At 44.1% G+C, this 16,886-nt stretch overlaps 1 protein-coding gene across 2 annotated transcripts in view; it reads left to right on the top strand.

Annotated features, from left to right (window-relative positions):
• Positions 1-585: 585 nt before the first annotated feature.
• Positions 586-16,886, top strand: part of DHRS12 (dehydrogenase/reductase 12) — a 33,516-nt gene continuing 17,215 nt past the window's right edge. The window contains exons 1-5 of one of the 2 annotated variants that reach the window (XM_074151266.1): positions 586-677; positions 1,157-1,290; positions 5,010-5,092; positions 11,936-12,028; positions 13,479-13,560. In XM_074151266.1, coding sequence (XP_074007367.1) covers positions 622-677; positions 1,157-1,290; positions 5,010-5,092; positions 11,936-12,028; positions 13,479-13,560 — 448 coding nt within the window. In that variant the 5' untranslated portion in view covers positions 586-621. The remainder of the gene's footprint in view (positions 678-1,156; positions 1,291-5,009; positions 5,093-11,935; positions 12,029-13,478; positions 13,561-16,886) is intronic. The other variant, XM_074151258.1, reaches the window with a different exon arrangement.

Here is a 16,886-nt window from a genome sequence, read left to right as displayed (position 1 = left end):
ATTTGTTACACAAAATGCTACTTGGCATGGCACAACACCCTTGGTTATGTTTCTGCGAGAGCAACCCTTTGACAGCTTTCCAGGGCAGAAGATGCAGGCCCAGATCTGTAGCACCAAAATTCATTCCCAAAACCAGACATCCCATTTCCAGCCCCGGCTCGGTTGAAAACAGTATTTGTCCTGAGCAGGTACTCCATAAAACTCTCCCTCCTTCTCCCACAGCAGCCTTCACAAGGCAACATGGCACCCACTGTTGCAGCCCCCAGAGCGGCAGGGGGCTACCCACAGCAACCACCACATGGAGACATTCTAGCTGGGTGGCTAAAAGCAGCGCTCTTTCTCTGAGGAAAATGAAAAGGATAAAGAAAAAACAACCCACACACCGCTGTGGGAGAGGAGGGCACAACTCCTCCCTCCCTTCCCCCCCGACACACGCTACCCTCCCGCACACACACGGTCGTGCGGCCGGCCAGTAATGGCGGCGCCGACGGGAAGGGCAGGGCCGCCCCTCGGCCCTTACCTAAGGGCGGGCAGGGCCAGGCCGGGCGCCTTATGTAAGGGCAGAGGCGGGGCCAGCCCGGCTGTGGCGGCGGCGACAGCAGCAGTACCAGTACCACCGCCATGTCCTGGTACCGCAACGCCGTGTGGTTCGTGAAGGGTCTGCGGGAGTACACGAGGTACGGCCACCGCCAACCCCAGTAGCGCCACCCGGGCCGGTAGCGGGTGGGGCGGGCGCCGCGCTGTGGCCAGGCCGGGGGCGTTTCTGTGTTTAACCATTTCGAGGCGGTGGTGTTTTTTTAAAATATTTTAAATGGCAGTCCCCGTGCCGCCGCTAGAGCGGAAAAATTTTAAGGCTTTATCTGTGGGAGCTGCCCAGCGGCGCTGCCTGGGCCTGCCCCGCCCCGGGGCTGCAGCCGGGCCACCTCCCGAGGGACAAAGTTTGGGCTGTGTGGTTTATGGTGGCGGGCACGTGCCTCGAGTTGTTGCTACATCACTCCTAACAGTGTCACTGGTGCTGTAGGTGGCCTGTCCCACGAGTATGGAGAGTGATGGGGAGAAGGGGGTATGCTGGGCTGTGAGGGGAGAATGCGTTTTAACTGGGTTTTTTGGAAATACTCCCTTCTAGTTTTCTCACAGGTGTCTCTTGTTTATTCAGGAGCGGCTATGAGTCTGCTTCCAAGCACTTCAATCCAGCTGACACAGAGGTGAATGTGGCTGGAAGATCCTTTCTGGTCACCGGCGCCAACAGTGGCATTGGCAAGGCCACAGCCACGGAGATAGCAAGGAGAGGTGAGCCAGGCCCTGATGAGATCTGAGGGATCCATACAGAGAGGATGGAAGGAAGACGGCTTGGCCTTCCAGCACAAACACAAGGGCACAGTTCCCCGGGGACAAGGTGTCAGGCATGTTAATTTTCAGAGCTGTTAGTGTGGGTTAGGGGTTTAAGCATCATCTGTACTGTGAAAACTGGAATAATGGAACAAAATTAATGGAGAGGATCTGCAAAGTGTTTTTCAAATGCATGTTTACCAAAACTGTGTCACAGTGGCATCTGAGGATGTTAGTGACGGATCAAGGTCTGCTTAAGGCTGTGTTGGTACCAGTAGCAGCCTGGCTGCATTTGAACTATTTTGAAGAACTTGTAACTGTATCAAATGATGAAGAAAAACCAATTGGCTTTGCTAAGCTGAGATGAGAGTATAAAAGAAGCAAAAGCTGTGCATGGTCTTAACAGTTATAACCTGTGCCCTTTAACTGGTCACATGCAACCAGTTTTTCTGTGCTCGCTGCAAGCGAGGAGGTGGTGTAAACTGGAACTAGCTACTGTTGAAGGATAAACCTAATCCCTTCCAGAGTTGGTGAAATAATTCCTGTTGTGCAAGAGTGATAAGAGTTTTGGCATGTAGGATAAAAGGGAGGAGCTTGTGGCTCTTTGCTCGCTCTTTGTCTGCTTAGGTTTCATAACTATCTTACGAAGGAAAGTGGCGACTCAGTTAAATTAAAACAATTCAAAATTATTAGCATCAAAGAGCCTTTAGGTTAAAGATCCCCATCAACGCCAGTATGTGATCGATTTCAGGTTCCCACTACTGCCCTTATGTATAATAGCCTTATATAAGTATTGCCTTGTCTGGTGACTGTTTTGCTCGCAAATGGATATGTCTGCCAGGTTTTACAAGCTGTCAAGCTGACTGGATCTGCATAGAATTTGGTCACCATGTCTAGTATTTGGAGCCCAAAGAACAACCTTGGGCTCACACTGCTTGTCTGGTACCTTGTGTGGGTGTTGCTGTACATATGAAGTTAAAATGACTAAATAGTGTCTTCCTGATCTTATCCTTGCGCATGTCACTCTGAAACACAGTGTCAGTTGTTGGGGCTCTGGCTTCTAGTTGAATCTCTTCAAGTACATCATAACAAGAAAATAAGGAGTTTGGACTCAGCAAAAGAATAACCAAGCTACATTGGCTTTACCTTCAAGCACTTCAGATCTTTGTAAATAATGACAGTCCTGATGACAGTTTCTTTACCCTGAGCTCAGCTTTTCTCTGAGTTTGTGTTTTATGGGCGTTGCAGATTTGGGCTTCCCTGGATGGCTTGTGGACTGCACTTCAAGTTTGATGCAGTCTTCTCCCAACCACTCTGACAATACCCACGTGCTGTTTAAGTTCAAATTATTTCAATCTTTACCATGGAAAATATATTTAAATCCCTTTCCTAGCCCATAGCTCACGCCAAAACTACCCTCTGTCTTTAACAGCAAGGAAAACCTTATATTCAAAGCCCTTAAAACCCACCACTGTTTTTATTGAATGTTTTCCACTGTAGGCTATGAGAATGTTCCTGATCAGCTCAAAGGCCAGCTACTTCTTCCATGTGTTTAATTTGTACCTGCACACATTGCTTGTGCTGTCTCTTCTTTGGGAAGAGCTCCTTAAACAGCTGCAAACGCACCTCCTTAACTGCCTCAAGATCTGTAATTAAAGCCCTCTTTTGCAGTGAAGCCTGTAGTCGTGAGAATGCCCAGAGACGAGCATTGGGCATTGCCCCTTCTGATTATCTTTTCTCTCACTCATGAGATCTACTTTCTCTGGGGCAAAGACTGTCTTTCGTTCTGATCTGTATATATTCAGTGCCTGTCTGCGCACAGTTCCTTCCATGCTTGGTATATGTGTAACACAAACTGAAGATGAAACTTTTATTAAACATTGGTTAGTGTCATTTGTATGATTCTGCCAAATTCAGGAGTTTCCCACTGTGGTTGTGCACTTGGTAAAAGTAACCCAACCGACTCTGGCAGTGCAGTAGAAGAGTCACACTCTTAGAAATTTTCAGAAGAGCCTTGACGCTTGTTGCATGCATCAGCTGCATGCCAAGTATACTTGCTGTAATGGTGGCTAGTGGAAAAACATCTCTTGTAGACAGAAAAATTCATTATCAGATCCCATGCTAGGCTGTGCAGCGGGCAGTGACTGCTCTATCCCTTAAGGTAGACTTGGTGTCTTGTGTTTGGGTTCTGGGCACTAGAAGAGTGACCCAACACCATTGTTTCTATTATCACACCGTTGGGATTACATTGCTTGAGCCTTCCAGTAGTGGACTGCTAGCAACCCCTAAAACACCTTTAATAATAGGTAAAAGAGTGTGATTAACACGTTACTTGTAATCATCACAAATACATAATGATATAAATACAAAGCATACAAAGTGAATTATGCCTACCTGTATTTTAGTCCTGTTTTTGAAGGCTCCCTTTGATGTGGCTAAGATATGAGGTCACGATAAGTATCCAGGCCTTTTGAGAGGAGCCTTGGCCTGTGTATTCTTTTCATAGAAAAGTTGGTTGGAAGGAACCTCTAGAGGTTGTCTTGTCCAGCATCTCACTTGAAGCAAGACTGTTGCCAACACTAGATCAAATCGGCCATTGCTTTGTCTCGCTGGATCTTGAAACCTGCAAGGATGGAAATTATGCAGCCTCTTGGGACAGCCTGATCTGTTTAAAAGAAAACCAGTGAAAATGTTTTTCCTAGTGCCTGACCTAAGCGTCCTAAGCTGTGATTTGTGCTGTGGTCCTTGTCATATCTCTCACTGCTAAGAATTCTGATATCTGGCATTTTTAGTTCCTTTTCACAGAGCAATTCCAGTCACTTGTGTTGCTCAAGGCCATTATTGATCTTTCTAAGGCATATGTCAAAAGAAGCATTTACGATACATATGCCTTAGCTTCAATTGCCAGTGTAGCTCTGGTATTTTATCAGCACTAAACATGATGTGCTAACTTGACAGAAAATGGTTTGGACAGACAGCAACTAGAATGCAGTGGCGTTCTCCAGCCTTGGGAGAGGACCCTATTACAGCATGATGCTTTCTCCCTCCTGGGTGCCTTCATAGGGACCAGAGCCAAGCAGAAATCTTCCAGCTTTCTTACTACATCTGTTTTTTGTGTCCTAAACCTTTTGTTTAAAGGACCTGTAGCTCAGTCCTTTCACAGACCCTGTTGAGATTCTTAGTGTGTCTAGTTTGCCTGATGGTACTGGGTCGGTGCCTTTTGGGGGGAATTTGACCGCAAAGCTGGTAGACCTGGGACTGCTATGGGGTGCTGCGGCCCTAACCAGCTCATCAGCAGAGTCACGGGAGCCCTGAGAGCTCCACAGACCTGAGCTTCAGCAGGATTGATGAAAAGCCACCGCTTAGCTCTTGGCAGCAGAGAAGTGGGACTGTTGGTTGTGGGCAGCTCAGGAACATTCTGCCTGCTGGGAAGCTCTTGTGATATTTTGGTGACCATCTGACCAGTATTGCCACTGTTACTAGCAAGCTATAGATGTCCCACAAACTGGAATGCAATCACAAAAGGGTTTTTGTTTCATTCATGAGGTTGTATCAAAAACTAACCCCAAACAAACACTGCAAATTGCACATCCCTTCCTGGCACTCCCTTTTTGCTGATGCCTCCCCCAGATCCAGTTAGTAATTAATTACCAAATGTGTTTCTTGTCAAAATCCACCAGGTGGCACGGTTCATCTGGTTTGCCGGAATAAGGAACGGGCTGAGGTTGCCAAAGGAGAAATAGTGACAGAAACAGGCAATCAGGTGAGTTGTTTTTCAGTCTTTTGTTTACTCTTAGAAAGATTGTTAATATTAAGGACCTCAGAGGCCTTGATATATTCTGTTTTGTAATTTTGCTGTTGTGTTTTTAATAGTGTTTTCGTATGGACATGGAAACATCTAGTAGCTTATCATCCACGTGGTTTGAAGTGATTTAATTTCACTAAGTGCTGTTTTCTGTGATTATATTATTATATATTATATATATATTATAATATTATATATTATATTTCTGTGATCACCAGCAGCATGCTGTATTGTTTAATGCTTGTTTTTGTATGTTTTGTGATGTCCTTCTTACTATTCCTAACCATGTGGCTGAGACTTTTAAAAATTAATGCATTGCAACACCCTTGCAACAACATTTATGAGTTTACGGCATTAGAGTTGAAGGTTTTATGTGTCTGAATAACATGCTTTTGATTTGCTGAGGTTGGCTGCTCTGTGAAGTCCCATGTATGGTCCTAGTTCTATGCTCTACAGACTTTTCCATCTCCTTTTCTTATAGTATCTCTTCTTTACCTCCTCCCTTCTGTTACAGATCCTTTTTGCTCCTGCATATATCACTGTACAGTATAGCCCCGTAGCTGTCACTCTTGCTTTTGCTAATTATTCAGGAGGATGTGCTTATGGAGAAGTGCAGTCATTGTATTTCTATCTTGGTGTACTGGTTTTGGCTGGGATAGAGTTAATTTTCTTCATAGCAGCTCCTGTGGTGCTATGTTTTGGATTTGTGACCAAAACAGTGTTAAAACACATGTTTTAGTTATTGCTGAGCAGTGCTCCCACAGCTTTTTCTGGTTCTTGCCCTGCCCCACCAGAGAGCAGGCTAGGGATACACAAGAAGTTGGGAGGGGACACACTGGGACAGCTGACCCCAGCAGACCAAAGGGATATCCTTTACCCTATGATGTGTTGAGCAATAAAAGCTGGGGGAAGGAGATGGAAGGGGGGACACTCACAATTACAGTGTTTGGCTTTCCAAATCACTGTTAGATGTGATGAAGTCCTGCTTTCCTGGGGATTGCTAAACACCTGCCTGACAAGGGAAGTAGAGAATGAATTCCTTATTTTGCTTTGTTTGCACACACAGCTCTGCTTCCCTTATTAAACTGTCTTTATCTCAACCCCTGAGTTTTGTCTCTTTTACCTTTCCGATTTCTTCCCCCATCCCACTGGGAGGGGAATGAGCAAGTGACTGTGGGGCTAAACTGCCTACCAAGGTTAACCCACAACACTTGGATGGAAAGCTATCTTCGTTTTAAGGAGAGAGTGACTTGGCTCATGAACACAGTATTTTGATTCCAGTGATAGTTTTTAATGTGGATCAAAAATTCTGAAGACTTCTTATGGTTAGAGATACCACATTGACTAAATTTCTGCTCTTTGGTTTCAGCTCCCTAGTGTGACACAACCAGCATTACACTTCAGTTCTTTAATGGAGGTGAATTAGATCAGTCCTTATGTAGAAATAAATACTTTTCAGCTGTCTATAACTGTGTAATCCCATGGCTGTAGTAAGACTGGTGATTATCTGTGCTACCTCCTTTTCTAACTGCAGTCAGACAGCCTGGGAAGAGGGGTGAGTTCGATGACCTCTAAAGGTTCCTTCATGTTCTGTTTTCTGTCGTTTGGTGAAACAAAACTTGAGGCAAATAATGTTCTTCCTCTAAAAGCAGCACAATTGCTGCATTCCCACTTTTTGGTAGGCTGCAAACCTGTAGTTTCTCTAGTAATGAAAGAGTATGAGGGCACTGCAGAACTTGTTCATGACCCTGGGGAGAGGGCACTTGTACAGAAAGCAGCATTCAGTGAAGTGTTAGATGAGCTGTACAAGAGGCCCTGTGGGACATGTGACTGCACTGGGAAGAGTCATTTTAATAAGGAGTCCACAAGAACATCCTCCTTTATAAGCACTTATTCAGAAGCAGTCCAGGGAGATAATAAAATGCTTTATCTGCAACGTGACAAGCTGTATCCAGACTTAACTTGCTCTGCCTGATCATATGGACAGAGATCTTGTTGTAGTATATGCCAGAGATGTGTTTTTTTCCATCTTCCACAGCAACACATACTGGAGTTCAGCGTTGAATGGAGTTATTATTTGGCAGGCACCTGCACCCAGACCTGGGAGCTGGGAAGTTCTCCTAATCTGTTAAAGTAGATCTAGTCATGGAGATTAGGTCTCGCTTTGAAAATGACTTTGCCACCATCGAGGACTTTTATAGGGAACAGGGCTGTGGGTCCTTTTTCTGAGCCAATGTGACAGTCTTCAGCAGATAAGGGTTGATTTAGATCTTTTTCAGTCTCTGAAATCACTTGTAATATTGAACATCTGCCCAAAAAACTTCAGCTCTTCTGTTCCAGTAGATAATGGTAGAAGTTTAAAAAGTAGAAAGCTTTTAGAGAGCTATCCAGTTAGAAACAGTAGAGCAGTGTCAAGTTTTTGGTCAGAAATGAACATTACGATGAGAAAATTCTGACCTTACTCAAATAAGGAGCTGAAATCCAATGGCTCTAGAGAAAAAGTAATGTGTTTTTTATCTGCAGGGAAGCAGAATTATAGGCAGGGAATAATGCCTTATAATTTTCTCAGCTTCTTCACTTACCTCATTTGCTTGTATAATGAGTATTTAAAGAAACAGCTTTGAAAGAGAGGAGGTCTTTTAATGACTATTTGTTGTTTTGCATGAGAACACATCCTCTGCATAATTATTTTAGAACTGCCTTTTTCTGGGATACGTCATAAGACTATCTGTGGTATGTTTTTGAGACTAAGTGCTATCCAGGAGAAGAGTAGGAGTTCACATGCCTTTTGTATGCTGATAAATGCCACTGTGCTTGTACTTGGTAGAACACAAATTTGCAAAAAGCAAGAGACTTGCCTGTAACAAACAGTAAAAGGTTTTTGATGTTTTGTTGAGAGGAGATATTTCTAGCTTTAGTGACTTAGAAAATTATAACTTTGCTCGATAACAAGCTTTCTTTATTCTGTTGCATCCACATCCCTGGCCATAGTATTTCAAAACATTGCCAGGCTGTTGTGATGTGGGGCGGTTAACGGGGACTTAGCAGTTAATACAGCAGTTAGCATGGAAGGGGGTGCGGAAGGCACCCGACGCTCTGAGGCAGCTGGAGTGGGTGCAGTGATGCACCTGAAAATGTGCTTTTCTGCCCTGGTTGGAGCGACTGTGCCTGGCAGATGGGAGGCTGGCCCAGACAGAGCTCCAGGGGAATGATGTGGCAGATACCGGGCTGCAGGGAGTGACTGGGACTTTTCCCTGAGCCTGGGGCAGAGCTTGATGGCCTCATCTGTTGAGTTCTGCTGTGGTCAAGGTGCTGGGATGCCAGGTGAAGCACCTGCAGGAGATGAGCTGGCTGCATAACTGTAAGGGACAGAAACAGGAGATTGACGGGGTCTTTGCAGAGAGTAGGAGAGCACAAACCCCACTCTGCATGGATGGAGGGACAGCTAGAGGCTATGCTTGAGTAAGTGGTGGATAGAGACTCCTAAGATGGGGAGAAATGGAAGATTCTGCTGGCAACAGAAGGCAGGCTCGTTCTCTGTCTGCAGATGTGCATTTATAGGATAGGTATACTGCCATGGTAACCGATGAGGAAGAACAAGCTCTGTCAGAGGAGGTGTTGGAGCCAGATGAGCCTGAACTCTTGTCTGCACTGGGAGGAAGTGGTGGGTGATAGTGACTGGAGGCTCCCTCCTGTGGGGGATGGAGGCTTGATGTCTTAGGAGGTTTGTCACTTCCTGAGGACTCAGATCTAGGGTATTGTGGAGAGTCTGCTGAGGCTCATGTGGCTGTCAGACTAATACCTTTTGTTGCCCAACCAGATGGGCACCCATGGCATTGTGAGGGGTGACTTCATCGGGAGTGCTTACAGAGGGTGAAGGGCATAGGGGCCCAAGTAGTGCTCTCCTAAATCCTTCTAGTGAAAAGGAAGGGTTTGGGTAGGAGCATACGCACCCTGGAGGTCGACACCAGATATGCAGCTAGTGTCACTTTAGCTGTTGTCACTTTGTCTTTGGCCTTTATGACCTCTTTGACTTTCTCTGACAAATGAGCATTGCTGAGCAGGAATGACAAAGTGGAGCAAGAGTATCTCTGCCAACAGATCTGCTAAGCTAGTGAGGAAGGCTTTAAACTGGTTTCGTTGGAGGACGCAGTGACCAAACCCAGAAGAGTAGTGAAGTCACAGGAGAGTGAGTACATGCCTAGGGCACAGCAAAATGGAGGAAGCTCTTGCAGCTCTCATGTGAAAGCAATATGAGTGGGAGCCCATCTCAGATGCCTATACATGAATGCACATAGCATAGGGAACAAACAGGAATCCTTGCATGGTTGTACAGCTGTTATCTCACTGGGATTAGAGAGAGATGGTTGGCATGACTAGAGTGCTGGAATGGATGTATACAGGCCCTTTTAGGAGTGCAAGCTGGGAAGACAAGAAGGAGGAGTTGTGTTCTATGAAAGGAGTAGTTTAAATGCACGGAGCTTTGCTCTGAAACAAATAATGAGCCAGTTGAGATCTTATGGGTGAGGCACAGAGGTCAGATCAGTGCGGATGACATCATGGTGGGTGGCTGCTACAGACTGCCTGATGATGTAGAGGAAGTAGATGGAGCCTTTTTCAGATGGCTAGGGAAGCCCTGTGATCACAGGTCCTGGTACTCATGGAGTACTTGAACCATCCTGATATCTCCTGGCAACATGGCAGGGCATAAACAATCCAGGAGACTTCTGGAGAGCATCGACGACAATTTTTTGATATGAGTGTTGGATAAGTCAGCTAGGGGTGATCTCTATCGGACCGGCTATAAATAGCAGCCTTGAATAGCTGCCTTGATGGAAGTGGCCATGAGATTGTGGAATTAAAGATCAAGACAGGTGAGAAGGATCACTAGTAGAATTGCAATCTTTAGTTTTAGAAAAGCAGATTTTGTCTTTTTTGTGGACCTGGTCAGCAGGATCCCGTGGGAGACAGCCATGAAGAGCAAAAGGCTTGGGAAAGCTGGTTGATCTTCAAGGGAAACCTCCTCAAAGCGGGAGGTGCTTTCTGTGAACTGGAAAAAGGCAAACCACTTATCTTCAAAAAAGGCAAGCAGGATTTGAGGAACCACAGGCCATTCAGCCTCACCTTGCTCCCCAGGGAAACTATGGAACAAATGCTCACAGAAGCCATGAAAGACAGGAAGATGATTGAGAAAAAAACAGTGTGGATTTATCAAGGGCAGATCTGGCCTGACCATCCTGATTGCTGCCTTTGGTGAGATGATTTCTGCGTATGGACGAGAGGAGAGCAGCACTTGCCACTTTCCTTAACTTTGCCAAGGCTTTTTACCTGGTCTGCCATACTACCCTTGCAGCCAGTTTGGAGAGATGTGGTTTGAACTGGGGGATGACAAACTGGGTGGAAATCTGTTGGGAACAATTGGCTCAGAAAGTAGCAATCAACAGTACAAAGCTGATCTGTTAATCATATTATAGTAGCATCCTCCATGAGTCAACACAGGGGCAAAAACTGTTTAATGTCACTTTTAGCAACTTGGACGACAGAGTGAAGTGCAATCTTTGCCAGATTGCAGATGATGTCAAATGGGGGAACTGGAGAGCGGGGCTGCTATTCAGGGGGGTTTAACAGGTGAGGAGTGGGCTGACATGAACCTCATGAAGTTACCAAGAGCAGATGCACAATCCTGCCCTGGGATGGAGTAAGCCCGTGGAGCAGTACAGACTGGGACTAGCTAGCTGGAAAGCAGCTTTGCAGAAAAGGACCTGGGGGTGACAAGTTGTCCCTGAGGGAGCAGTGTGCTCTGGGGCAAGGAAGACCAACCACATGCCAGGCTGTATGACCACAAGTGTAGCCAGCAGGCTGAGGGAGGTGCATCTTCCTCTCCATTAAGCCTTTGTTAGACCACAGCAAGAGTCCTGTGCCCGGTTTTGGGCTCTGAGGGACAAGGAAGTCATTGATGTCCCGGAGTGAGTCCAGTGGAGGGCTGCCAAGGTGACTAGGGAGATGGGACATGTGATGTGCAAGAAGAGGCTGAGAGGGCTGATTTTGCTCAGTATTAAGAAGAGAAGGCTGAGATGGGTCTTACTGTAGTCTGCAGCTGTGTGATGGGAAGGTGTAGGGAAGGGAGTGCCATGCTCCTCTTGGAGGTCTGCAGTGAAAGGACAAGAGGCAGCAGACATAGATTGTAACAGGGAAAAATTCTGACTATATAGTAGTATTATTTTTTTTCGACTGTGAGGGTGGTCAAACACTGGAGCAGGATACTCAGAGAGGCTGGTGAATCTCCATCTTAGGAAATAGAACTTCCCTGGACAACCTAATCTCAGTTGCCCACCTTGAGACAGCAGTGGGACTAAGCAGCCTCCAGAGGTCCCTTCCAACCTAAATTATTCTCTAATACTGTGACCTTGAGCATTGCTTTGGAAAGGTGCTTTGAGCTACAGAGGAAGCTGCTGTATGAACTGTTTAAACAGAAGGTTTGCAATCTTGCAGTATTTTTCTAGTTCTCTGCTATGCCTGACTGTCTGTCACGTCTATTTGTCTAAGTAGCGCTCTCTTTTAATACATTGAGCATTAAAAAGCTATGGCTCAGAAGCAACTGATTTGAATGACTAAACATGTTTTAAGAACTATAATTAGATTTCCCAGTTGTGCATGTTAACTGTGTTTTAGTTGTGTTCTGGATAATAATATTTTTTTCATACTGCTTAAATACCTTTTTACCTAGTCAGTCCTTAGCAGTGAACAGGGTCTCTTCACTTTCTGTGTTGATTGTAACTTACTTTTTTTTTTTTCCTTTAGAATATCTTCTTGCATATTGTGGATATATCTAATCCCAAGGAAATCTGGAATTTTGCTGAAAAATTCAAAAATGAACATAAATTGAATGTGTTGGTAAGTTTGCATACTTAAATCACGTGTTTCTTTGGAGTGTGTAGCCTCTGAAGTTGTTCAAAGGGTGGTCTAGGTTTTACAATTTGACCTGTGGTTTTTTGCTTAGTTTTTCTCTAGATGTTGCTGCAGTAGTCTCCGTTGTCCATTTGCCCTTGTCTATTCTCAGTTCACATACACAGATATGACCCTAAAAAGAAATAATAGAGAAATGCAGTGATTCTTTAGCTGCATCTTTTGAGGTTCTCACCATGCAAACACCGTGGTCTTTATGTTGCATATCAGGCTATGCATATTCTGCTAAACAGAATATGGCAGGGACTGATGCCTCCTCCCAAGAGCAGATTACACTTGCTTCAAGCTCGTCCCACTTAAAGATTAAACTTTTATGGAAAGTGTAGTTAGAGCAGCCTAAAACAGAGCCAGGGAGAGAGCAAGCAGTTAAGCAGCGTGACTGGTAAGGAGCTCAGTACTTTGCTCTTTATTGAGCTGTGAAAATTTGCTCTGGGGGGTGAACTAAAACTGAAGCACCTGGAGCAATTGTTTTGGTGCTCACTAGATGAGGAAATTCTGATAGAAATGAGAAAATAGCTTTTGAGGAGTGGCCACAAACAATCAGGAAGGTATGTAGGGGCAGATATCTTTTTGAGGTGGAAAATAAAAGCTTTAGCTTCCTCTCGAAGGCAAAGAAAGAAGTGTGTCTGAGAATATGCTAGCTGCACACAGCTTGTAAGCTTCTGACTGTTCATGAGGTTTCACCTTACAGTGCATCCATGCTGTGTGGTGCAGTGCTGTTTTAGCAGTGTGTGACTCAGGTGGGGTATCTGTGCGGGATTACTGGGCAGAAAGAAAAGCTGGGGGTGCCTACAACCAGGGCACAAAGTCAGTATGAAGCACCTCTACTGGTTAGCTCTACTCTTCTCAGATCTAACTAGGATGCAGCAACCTGCTGACCTGGCTAATCTGCCAAGTTTGGAGCTAATTTATTTAATTTACTGAGGGTGGGAGTTCCTGCAGGCCATTCTACTGCATGTTGCACAGCTTCCCATAAGTGAACGTCCCCTAATGGAGAATCCATCACCACATAGCACAGATTGTGTGGGGTGAGTGTGGTCTCTCAGATGAGACCAACAAACTACACTGCATATTTATGTTCTAATATCTGCTCTACAACTTGCATAGTACTTTCTGTAAGAAAAAAGGCACTTAAGGGGACTGCTGGCTCTTACTGTAATACATCTGCGGTGATCCATTTCTCTGAAGATCTTTTGTGAAAAACCTTTGCAGTCAGTGACAGAGTGGTGCAACTTGGAATGGCATGATTTATTGAAACAGTTTGTAGCTTTGTGTTGCAGTGTCAGAAAACAGCAAACTAGTGTGGACTGCTTGAATGTATAGTTTTGTTTGTAGATATCTGTGTAGATTGTTTTTGTTTACAAGAGTTGTCTTACAGATCAACAATGCAGGATGTATGGTGAATACCAGAGAATTAACTGAAGATGGACTTGAAAAAAACTTTGCAACAAACACTTTGGGTGAGTGTTGAAGGCTTAGTTCAGAGATATGATACTTCTTTTGTTAAAGAAGTATGTGTTTACAGCTGGGTTTGTGAGGTGTGTGTTCCAGCTCAAAGAGTGATTCTACCATTGCTGTACAAGGGGAAGAGCGGGAAAGGAAAAGAAGCAATATTTGAGCTTTTTTTGGAGTGTCAGCTTTTAATTTCTCCATTTTTCTGTTGTTCTCATATCAGTGCCTTTATTTATCATAGCAGCAGTGGACAAATGCAGCTAAGATTTAATTAAACTGATTCTGAAGTTTGCTTGGAAGCTTTCTTCCAAACTGTGCTGCTAACGATATTCTCTTTGTAATAAGCGTGCTCCTGTGCCTTGGGTAGAGGTTGGAGTATGTTCAGATATTTAAAAAGACATTAAAATGTTTCAGTAGGCCTGAATAGCCCCATTTGTTGTGATGTAGGCACTGTATAGGAAGACTGTGCATTATATAGTGCTCTGGGCACTCTCAAGCAGTCACAACGTAGTGAAGCGATGGAGCAGTACTGGGTAAATCTTAGGCACCCCACATACAAGGGGTGTATACCATGAACTGTATGGTGGAGGTGGACAAATTAAAGTAAGCAAATGAAGAGGGAAAGGAGAGATGTGGATGAGCAGGGAAGACGGTGAGCGAAGTGGAAGGTTACCCCCATACAAGCCACGGAAAAGATGTGAGCAAACAGCCAGCCAGCAGAGAGAAGAGCTGTCTGCTGCCGTGGATATCTGTGGGGCTGAAAACTGAACCTCCTGCACATAGAGGTGTGCTTCCATCAACCAATGGTCCAGACTGTCCCTCGCCTCTGTGCAGGATAGGTGGCTTTCTCAAGAGACTGTCTTTGTTCCTGTGTTTTCCTCCTGTTCATCAGTATCTGGGACAAGGAAGAGGGAAGCTTAGGCTATAAAGATTGGGCATTTATAGAACTAATGTAGCCTGGAAAGCATTGTTGGGTTTTAGTCTTAGCCTTTTTCCTGCATTGCTTCCTTAACTCCTATTTACTTTTGAAAAATAACATTTTAGGTATAAATGTCTTGTGCTTAGCTGATATGGTGCATACAGATTGATTTTTCTGCAAGTCTGACTACATTAAACTGACAATTAACTCAAGTATAAGGGCACAGATTCATTTTCTTCAAATTAATCTTCTGCTAACATTCTTCTGTTTCTCATGGCCAAAATTCAAATGAATTTTATTTTGCCATCAAATTTCCCCTGGCTGCAGAAGTACAAGAACCTTCTACCTTGAGAAATTTATTCACCTTAAATTAGTTTAACCCTCTTGTGGTCTTTCAAACAAAAATCCAGCAATGTGCGAAGGTGCAGTTCTTCCAGAGAGAAGCAGAGTGAAACAAACACAACAGTCTGAATATGAAAGCATGTTTTGGTTTAGTTCTAAACATTGAGGAAATTAATTGCTGAGGAATTGTAGTAGTGCATCACTTGAATTGGATTTTATCGCACAAGTAGAAGCGGCAAGTTCTCCTTTCCCAGCTGTAAATCAGCCTCACAGGAGATATACAGCTGCACAGAGGAAGCTGCATTACAGTTGTAGTGAACTAGGAAAATGCCTGTGTTATCTTTTATGAATGTTATGTAGAGATCTCCTTTATTCTTTAGTCTATCACTTACTGCATGACTGTATAAGAAGGTCAAGGAGGTGATTGCATATTTGAGCAGATAAGGTAAAACTGATAACTCATCTTCTGTTGTCCAACTTCTGCAGAGTTCAGACAAGGACTGGGTTGTTTGCTTAGACTCTCTGGATTCTCTCTAGGCAACAATAAGGATTAAATTTTGAAGCTTTTAGAGCAGAGCAGGACTTGGTTGAGCTGGAAGAGGCTGTCTGGGCAAGAGAAAGCTTCTGTGCTTGCAGGTCAGACACACATAAAGGACCAATGCTATCAACAGTGCAAGGATTTTTTTTCTTCAGAGTTGAAGTAATAAATCATATCTGCTGGAGTCATAGTAGGAGAAAGCTGTATGGAGAAATATATATCAAAGTAGATGCTGTGTTAAATCATTTCCCTAAGCACTAAGTACCTTTGGGCATGCATTACTTTGGAGAAGTTATTTCTGTATCTGTAACTGTCTGTGGTTATAGGTTCCCGGAGAAAAACTTAGCTAAATTAGTATGGTTGCTATATTGGTTGGCTGTAAACTAGAATGTGGTCCGAGAGAACAACCTAAATTCCCTTCTCTGCCTCTTGCCCCACAGCTAAAGCCTGAAGGGTGACATGGGCTCAAGGCCCCTGTTTTGAAAATCTGCAGTTGGGCCCCTCAGCAGCAGCATAGAAACAGTAACTCATAACTGCCTGATTTCTGCAGAAATAAGATGGAATAATATTCATTTGTTTTTTTTCAGATCTTCATATGCTGAGTGTTCCTTCCATCTTTCTTTCACTGTTTGTTTCTACCCTGGATCTTGGCTCTGGTCTAGAAAAGGATTGTGTAGGTTGTGACTATCTAAAAATGCAATACTCTGAACTATAACATGCTTTAAATGCAAGACAGAGTCTTCGAATTCTGTATCTGATATCTGATTAACATTTATATAAGCTGTAGAATTGCTCATTTAGGTGTCTGAAATGCTGTGAAGCTTTTAAATCCAAACTAGGAATATTTTCCTCTTGACTGACTTGTTAGTCTGTTTTCAATCATAATGGATGTTAGAGTTAGTTCTAATTGATGATCTGACTTATGAAAGTAGTTTCTATCCTGATCGTTTCTTGGGCATACATGGGACAAAAATGAATGCATAAGGTAGATAAGATGAATATGTACAAAAGTAATGCAGGTTAGAATAGAAAGTAAAATTTCCTTAATGTGAAATACCACTGACTGGCTAATTGAGGAAGGCTCACTGAAACAGGAGGTGCAGAGTGTTCTCTGGTATTGTCACAAGATACAGGTGGGTGAAGGTCATGGAAATGCAAAATGTGGATTGATAGTTGAGGCTTTGTAAGGTTTCTCTAATATTCAGGTTCGAACTGTAAACTGCTTTGAGCATGCAGCAGCAGCTTTGTCTGTGCTGGTGCCTAGAATCCTCAAAACGGGGCTCAGGCACAAATGCCATGTGGCTTGTGGTTCTGTTGTTGCTGTCACATGAAATGCCTTACCTTTTTTCCCATGCTGGGTCCCCAGGGATTGTTGCTTTGATTGCTGGAGCTCAGTGAAGGCGCAGAAAGCAGAATAGCTGTGGAGCACTTAGACCATAATGTGGGAGCACTAGCCAGGCACCAGTCTGAAATGGCTCATTGCTGATTGACTCATGCTTTCAGTATGAAATTACCCCAAGCCAGTCGCCCAATGT

Source organism: Numenius arquata, chromosome 1 (genome assembly GCF_964106895.1).
Source record: "Numenius arquata chromosome 1, bNumArq3.hap1.1, whole genome shotgun sequence".
Classification (NCBI taxonomy): domain Eukaryota; kingdom Metazoa; phylum Chordata; class Aves; order Charadriiformes; family Scolopacidae; genus Numenius; species Numenius arquata.
Note: the sequence above shows the minus strand (reverse complement) of the source record. Positions and strands in the feature narration are given on the sequence as shown.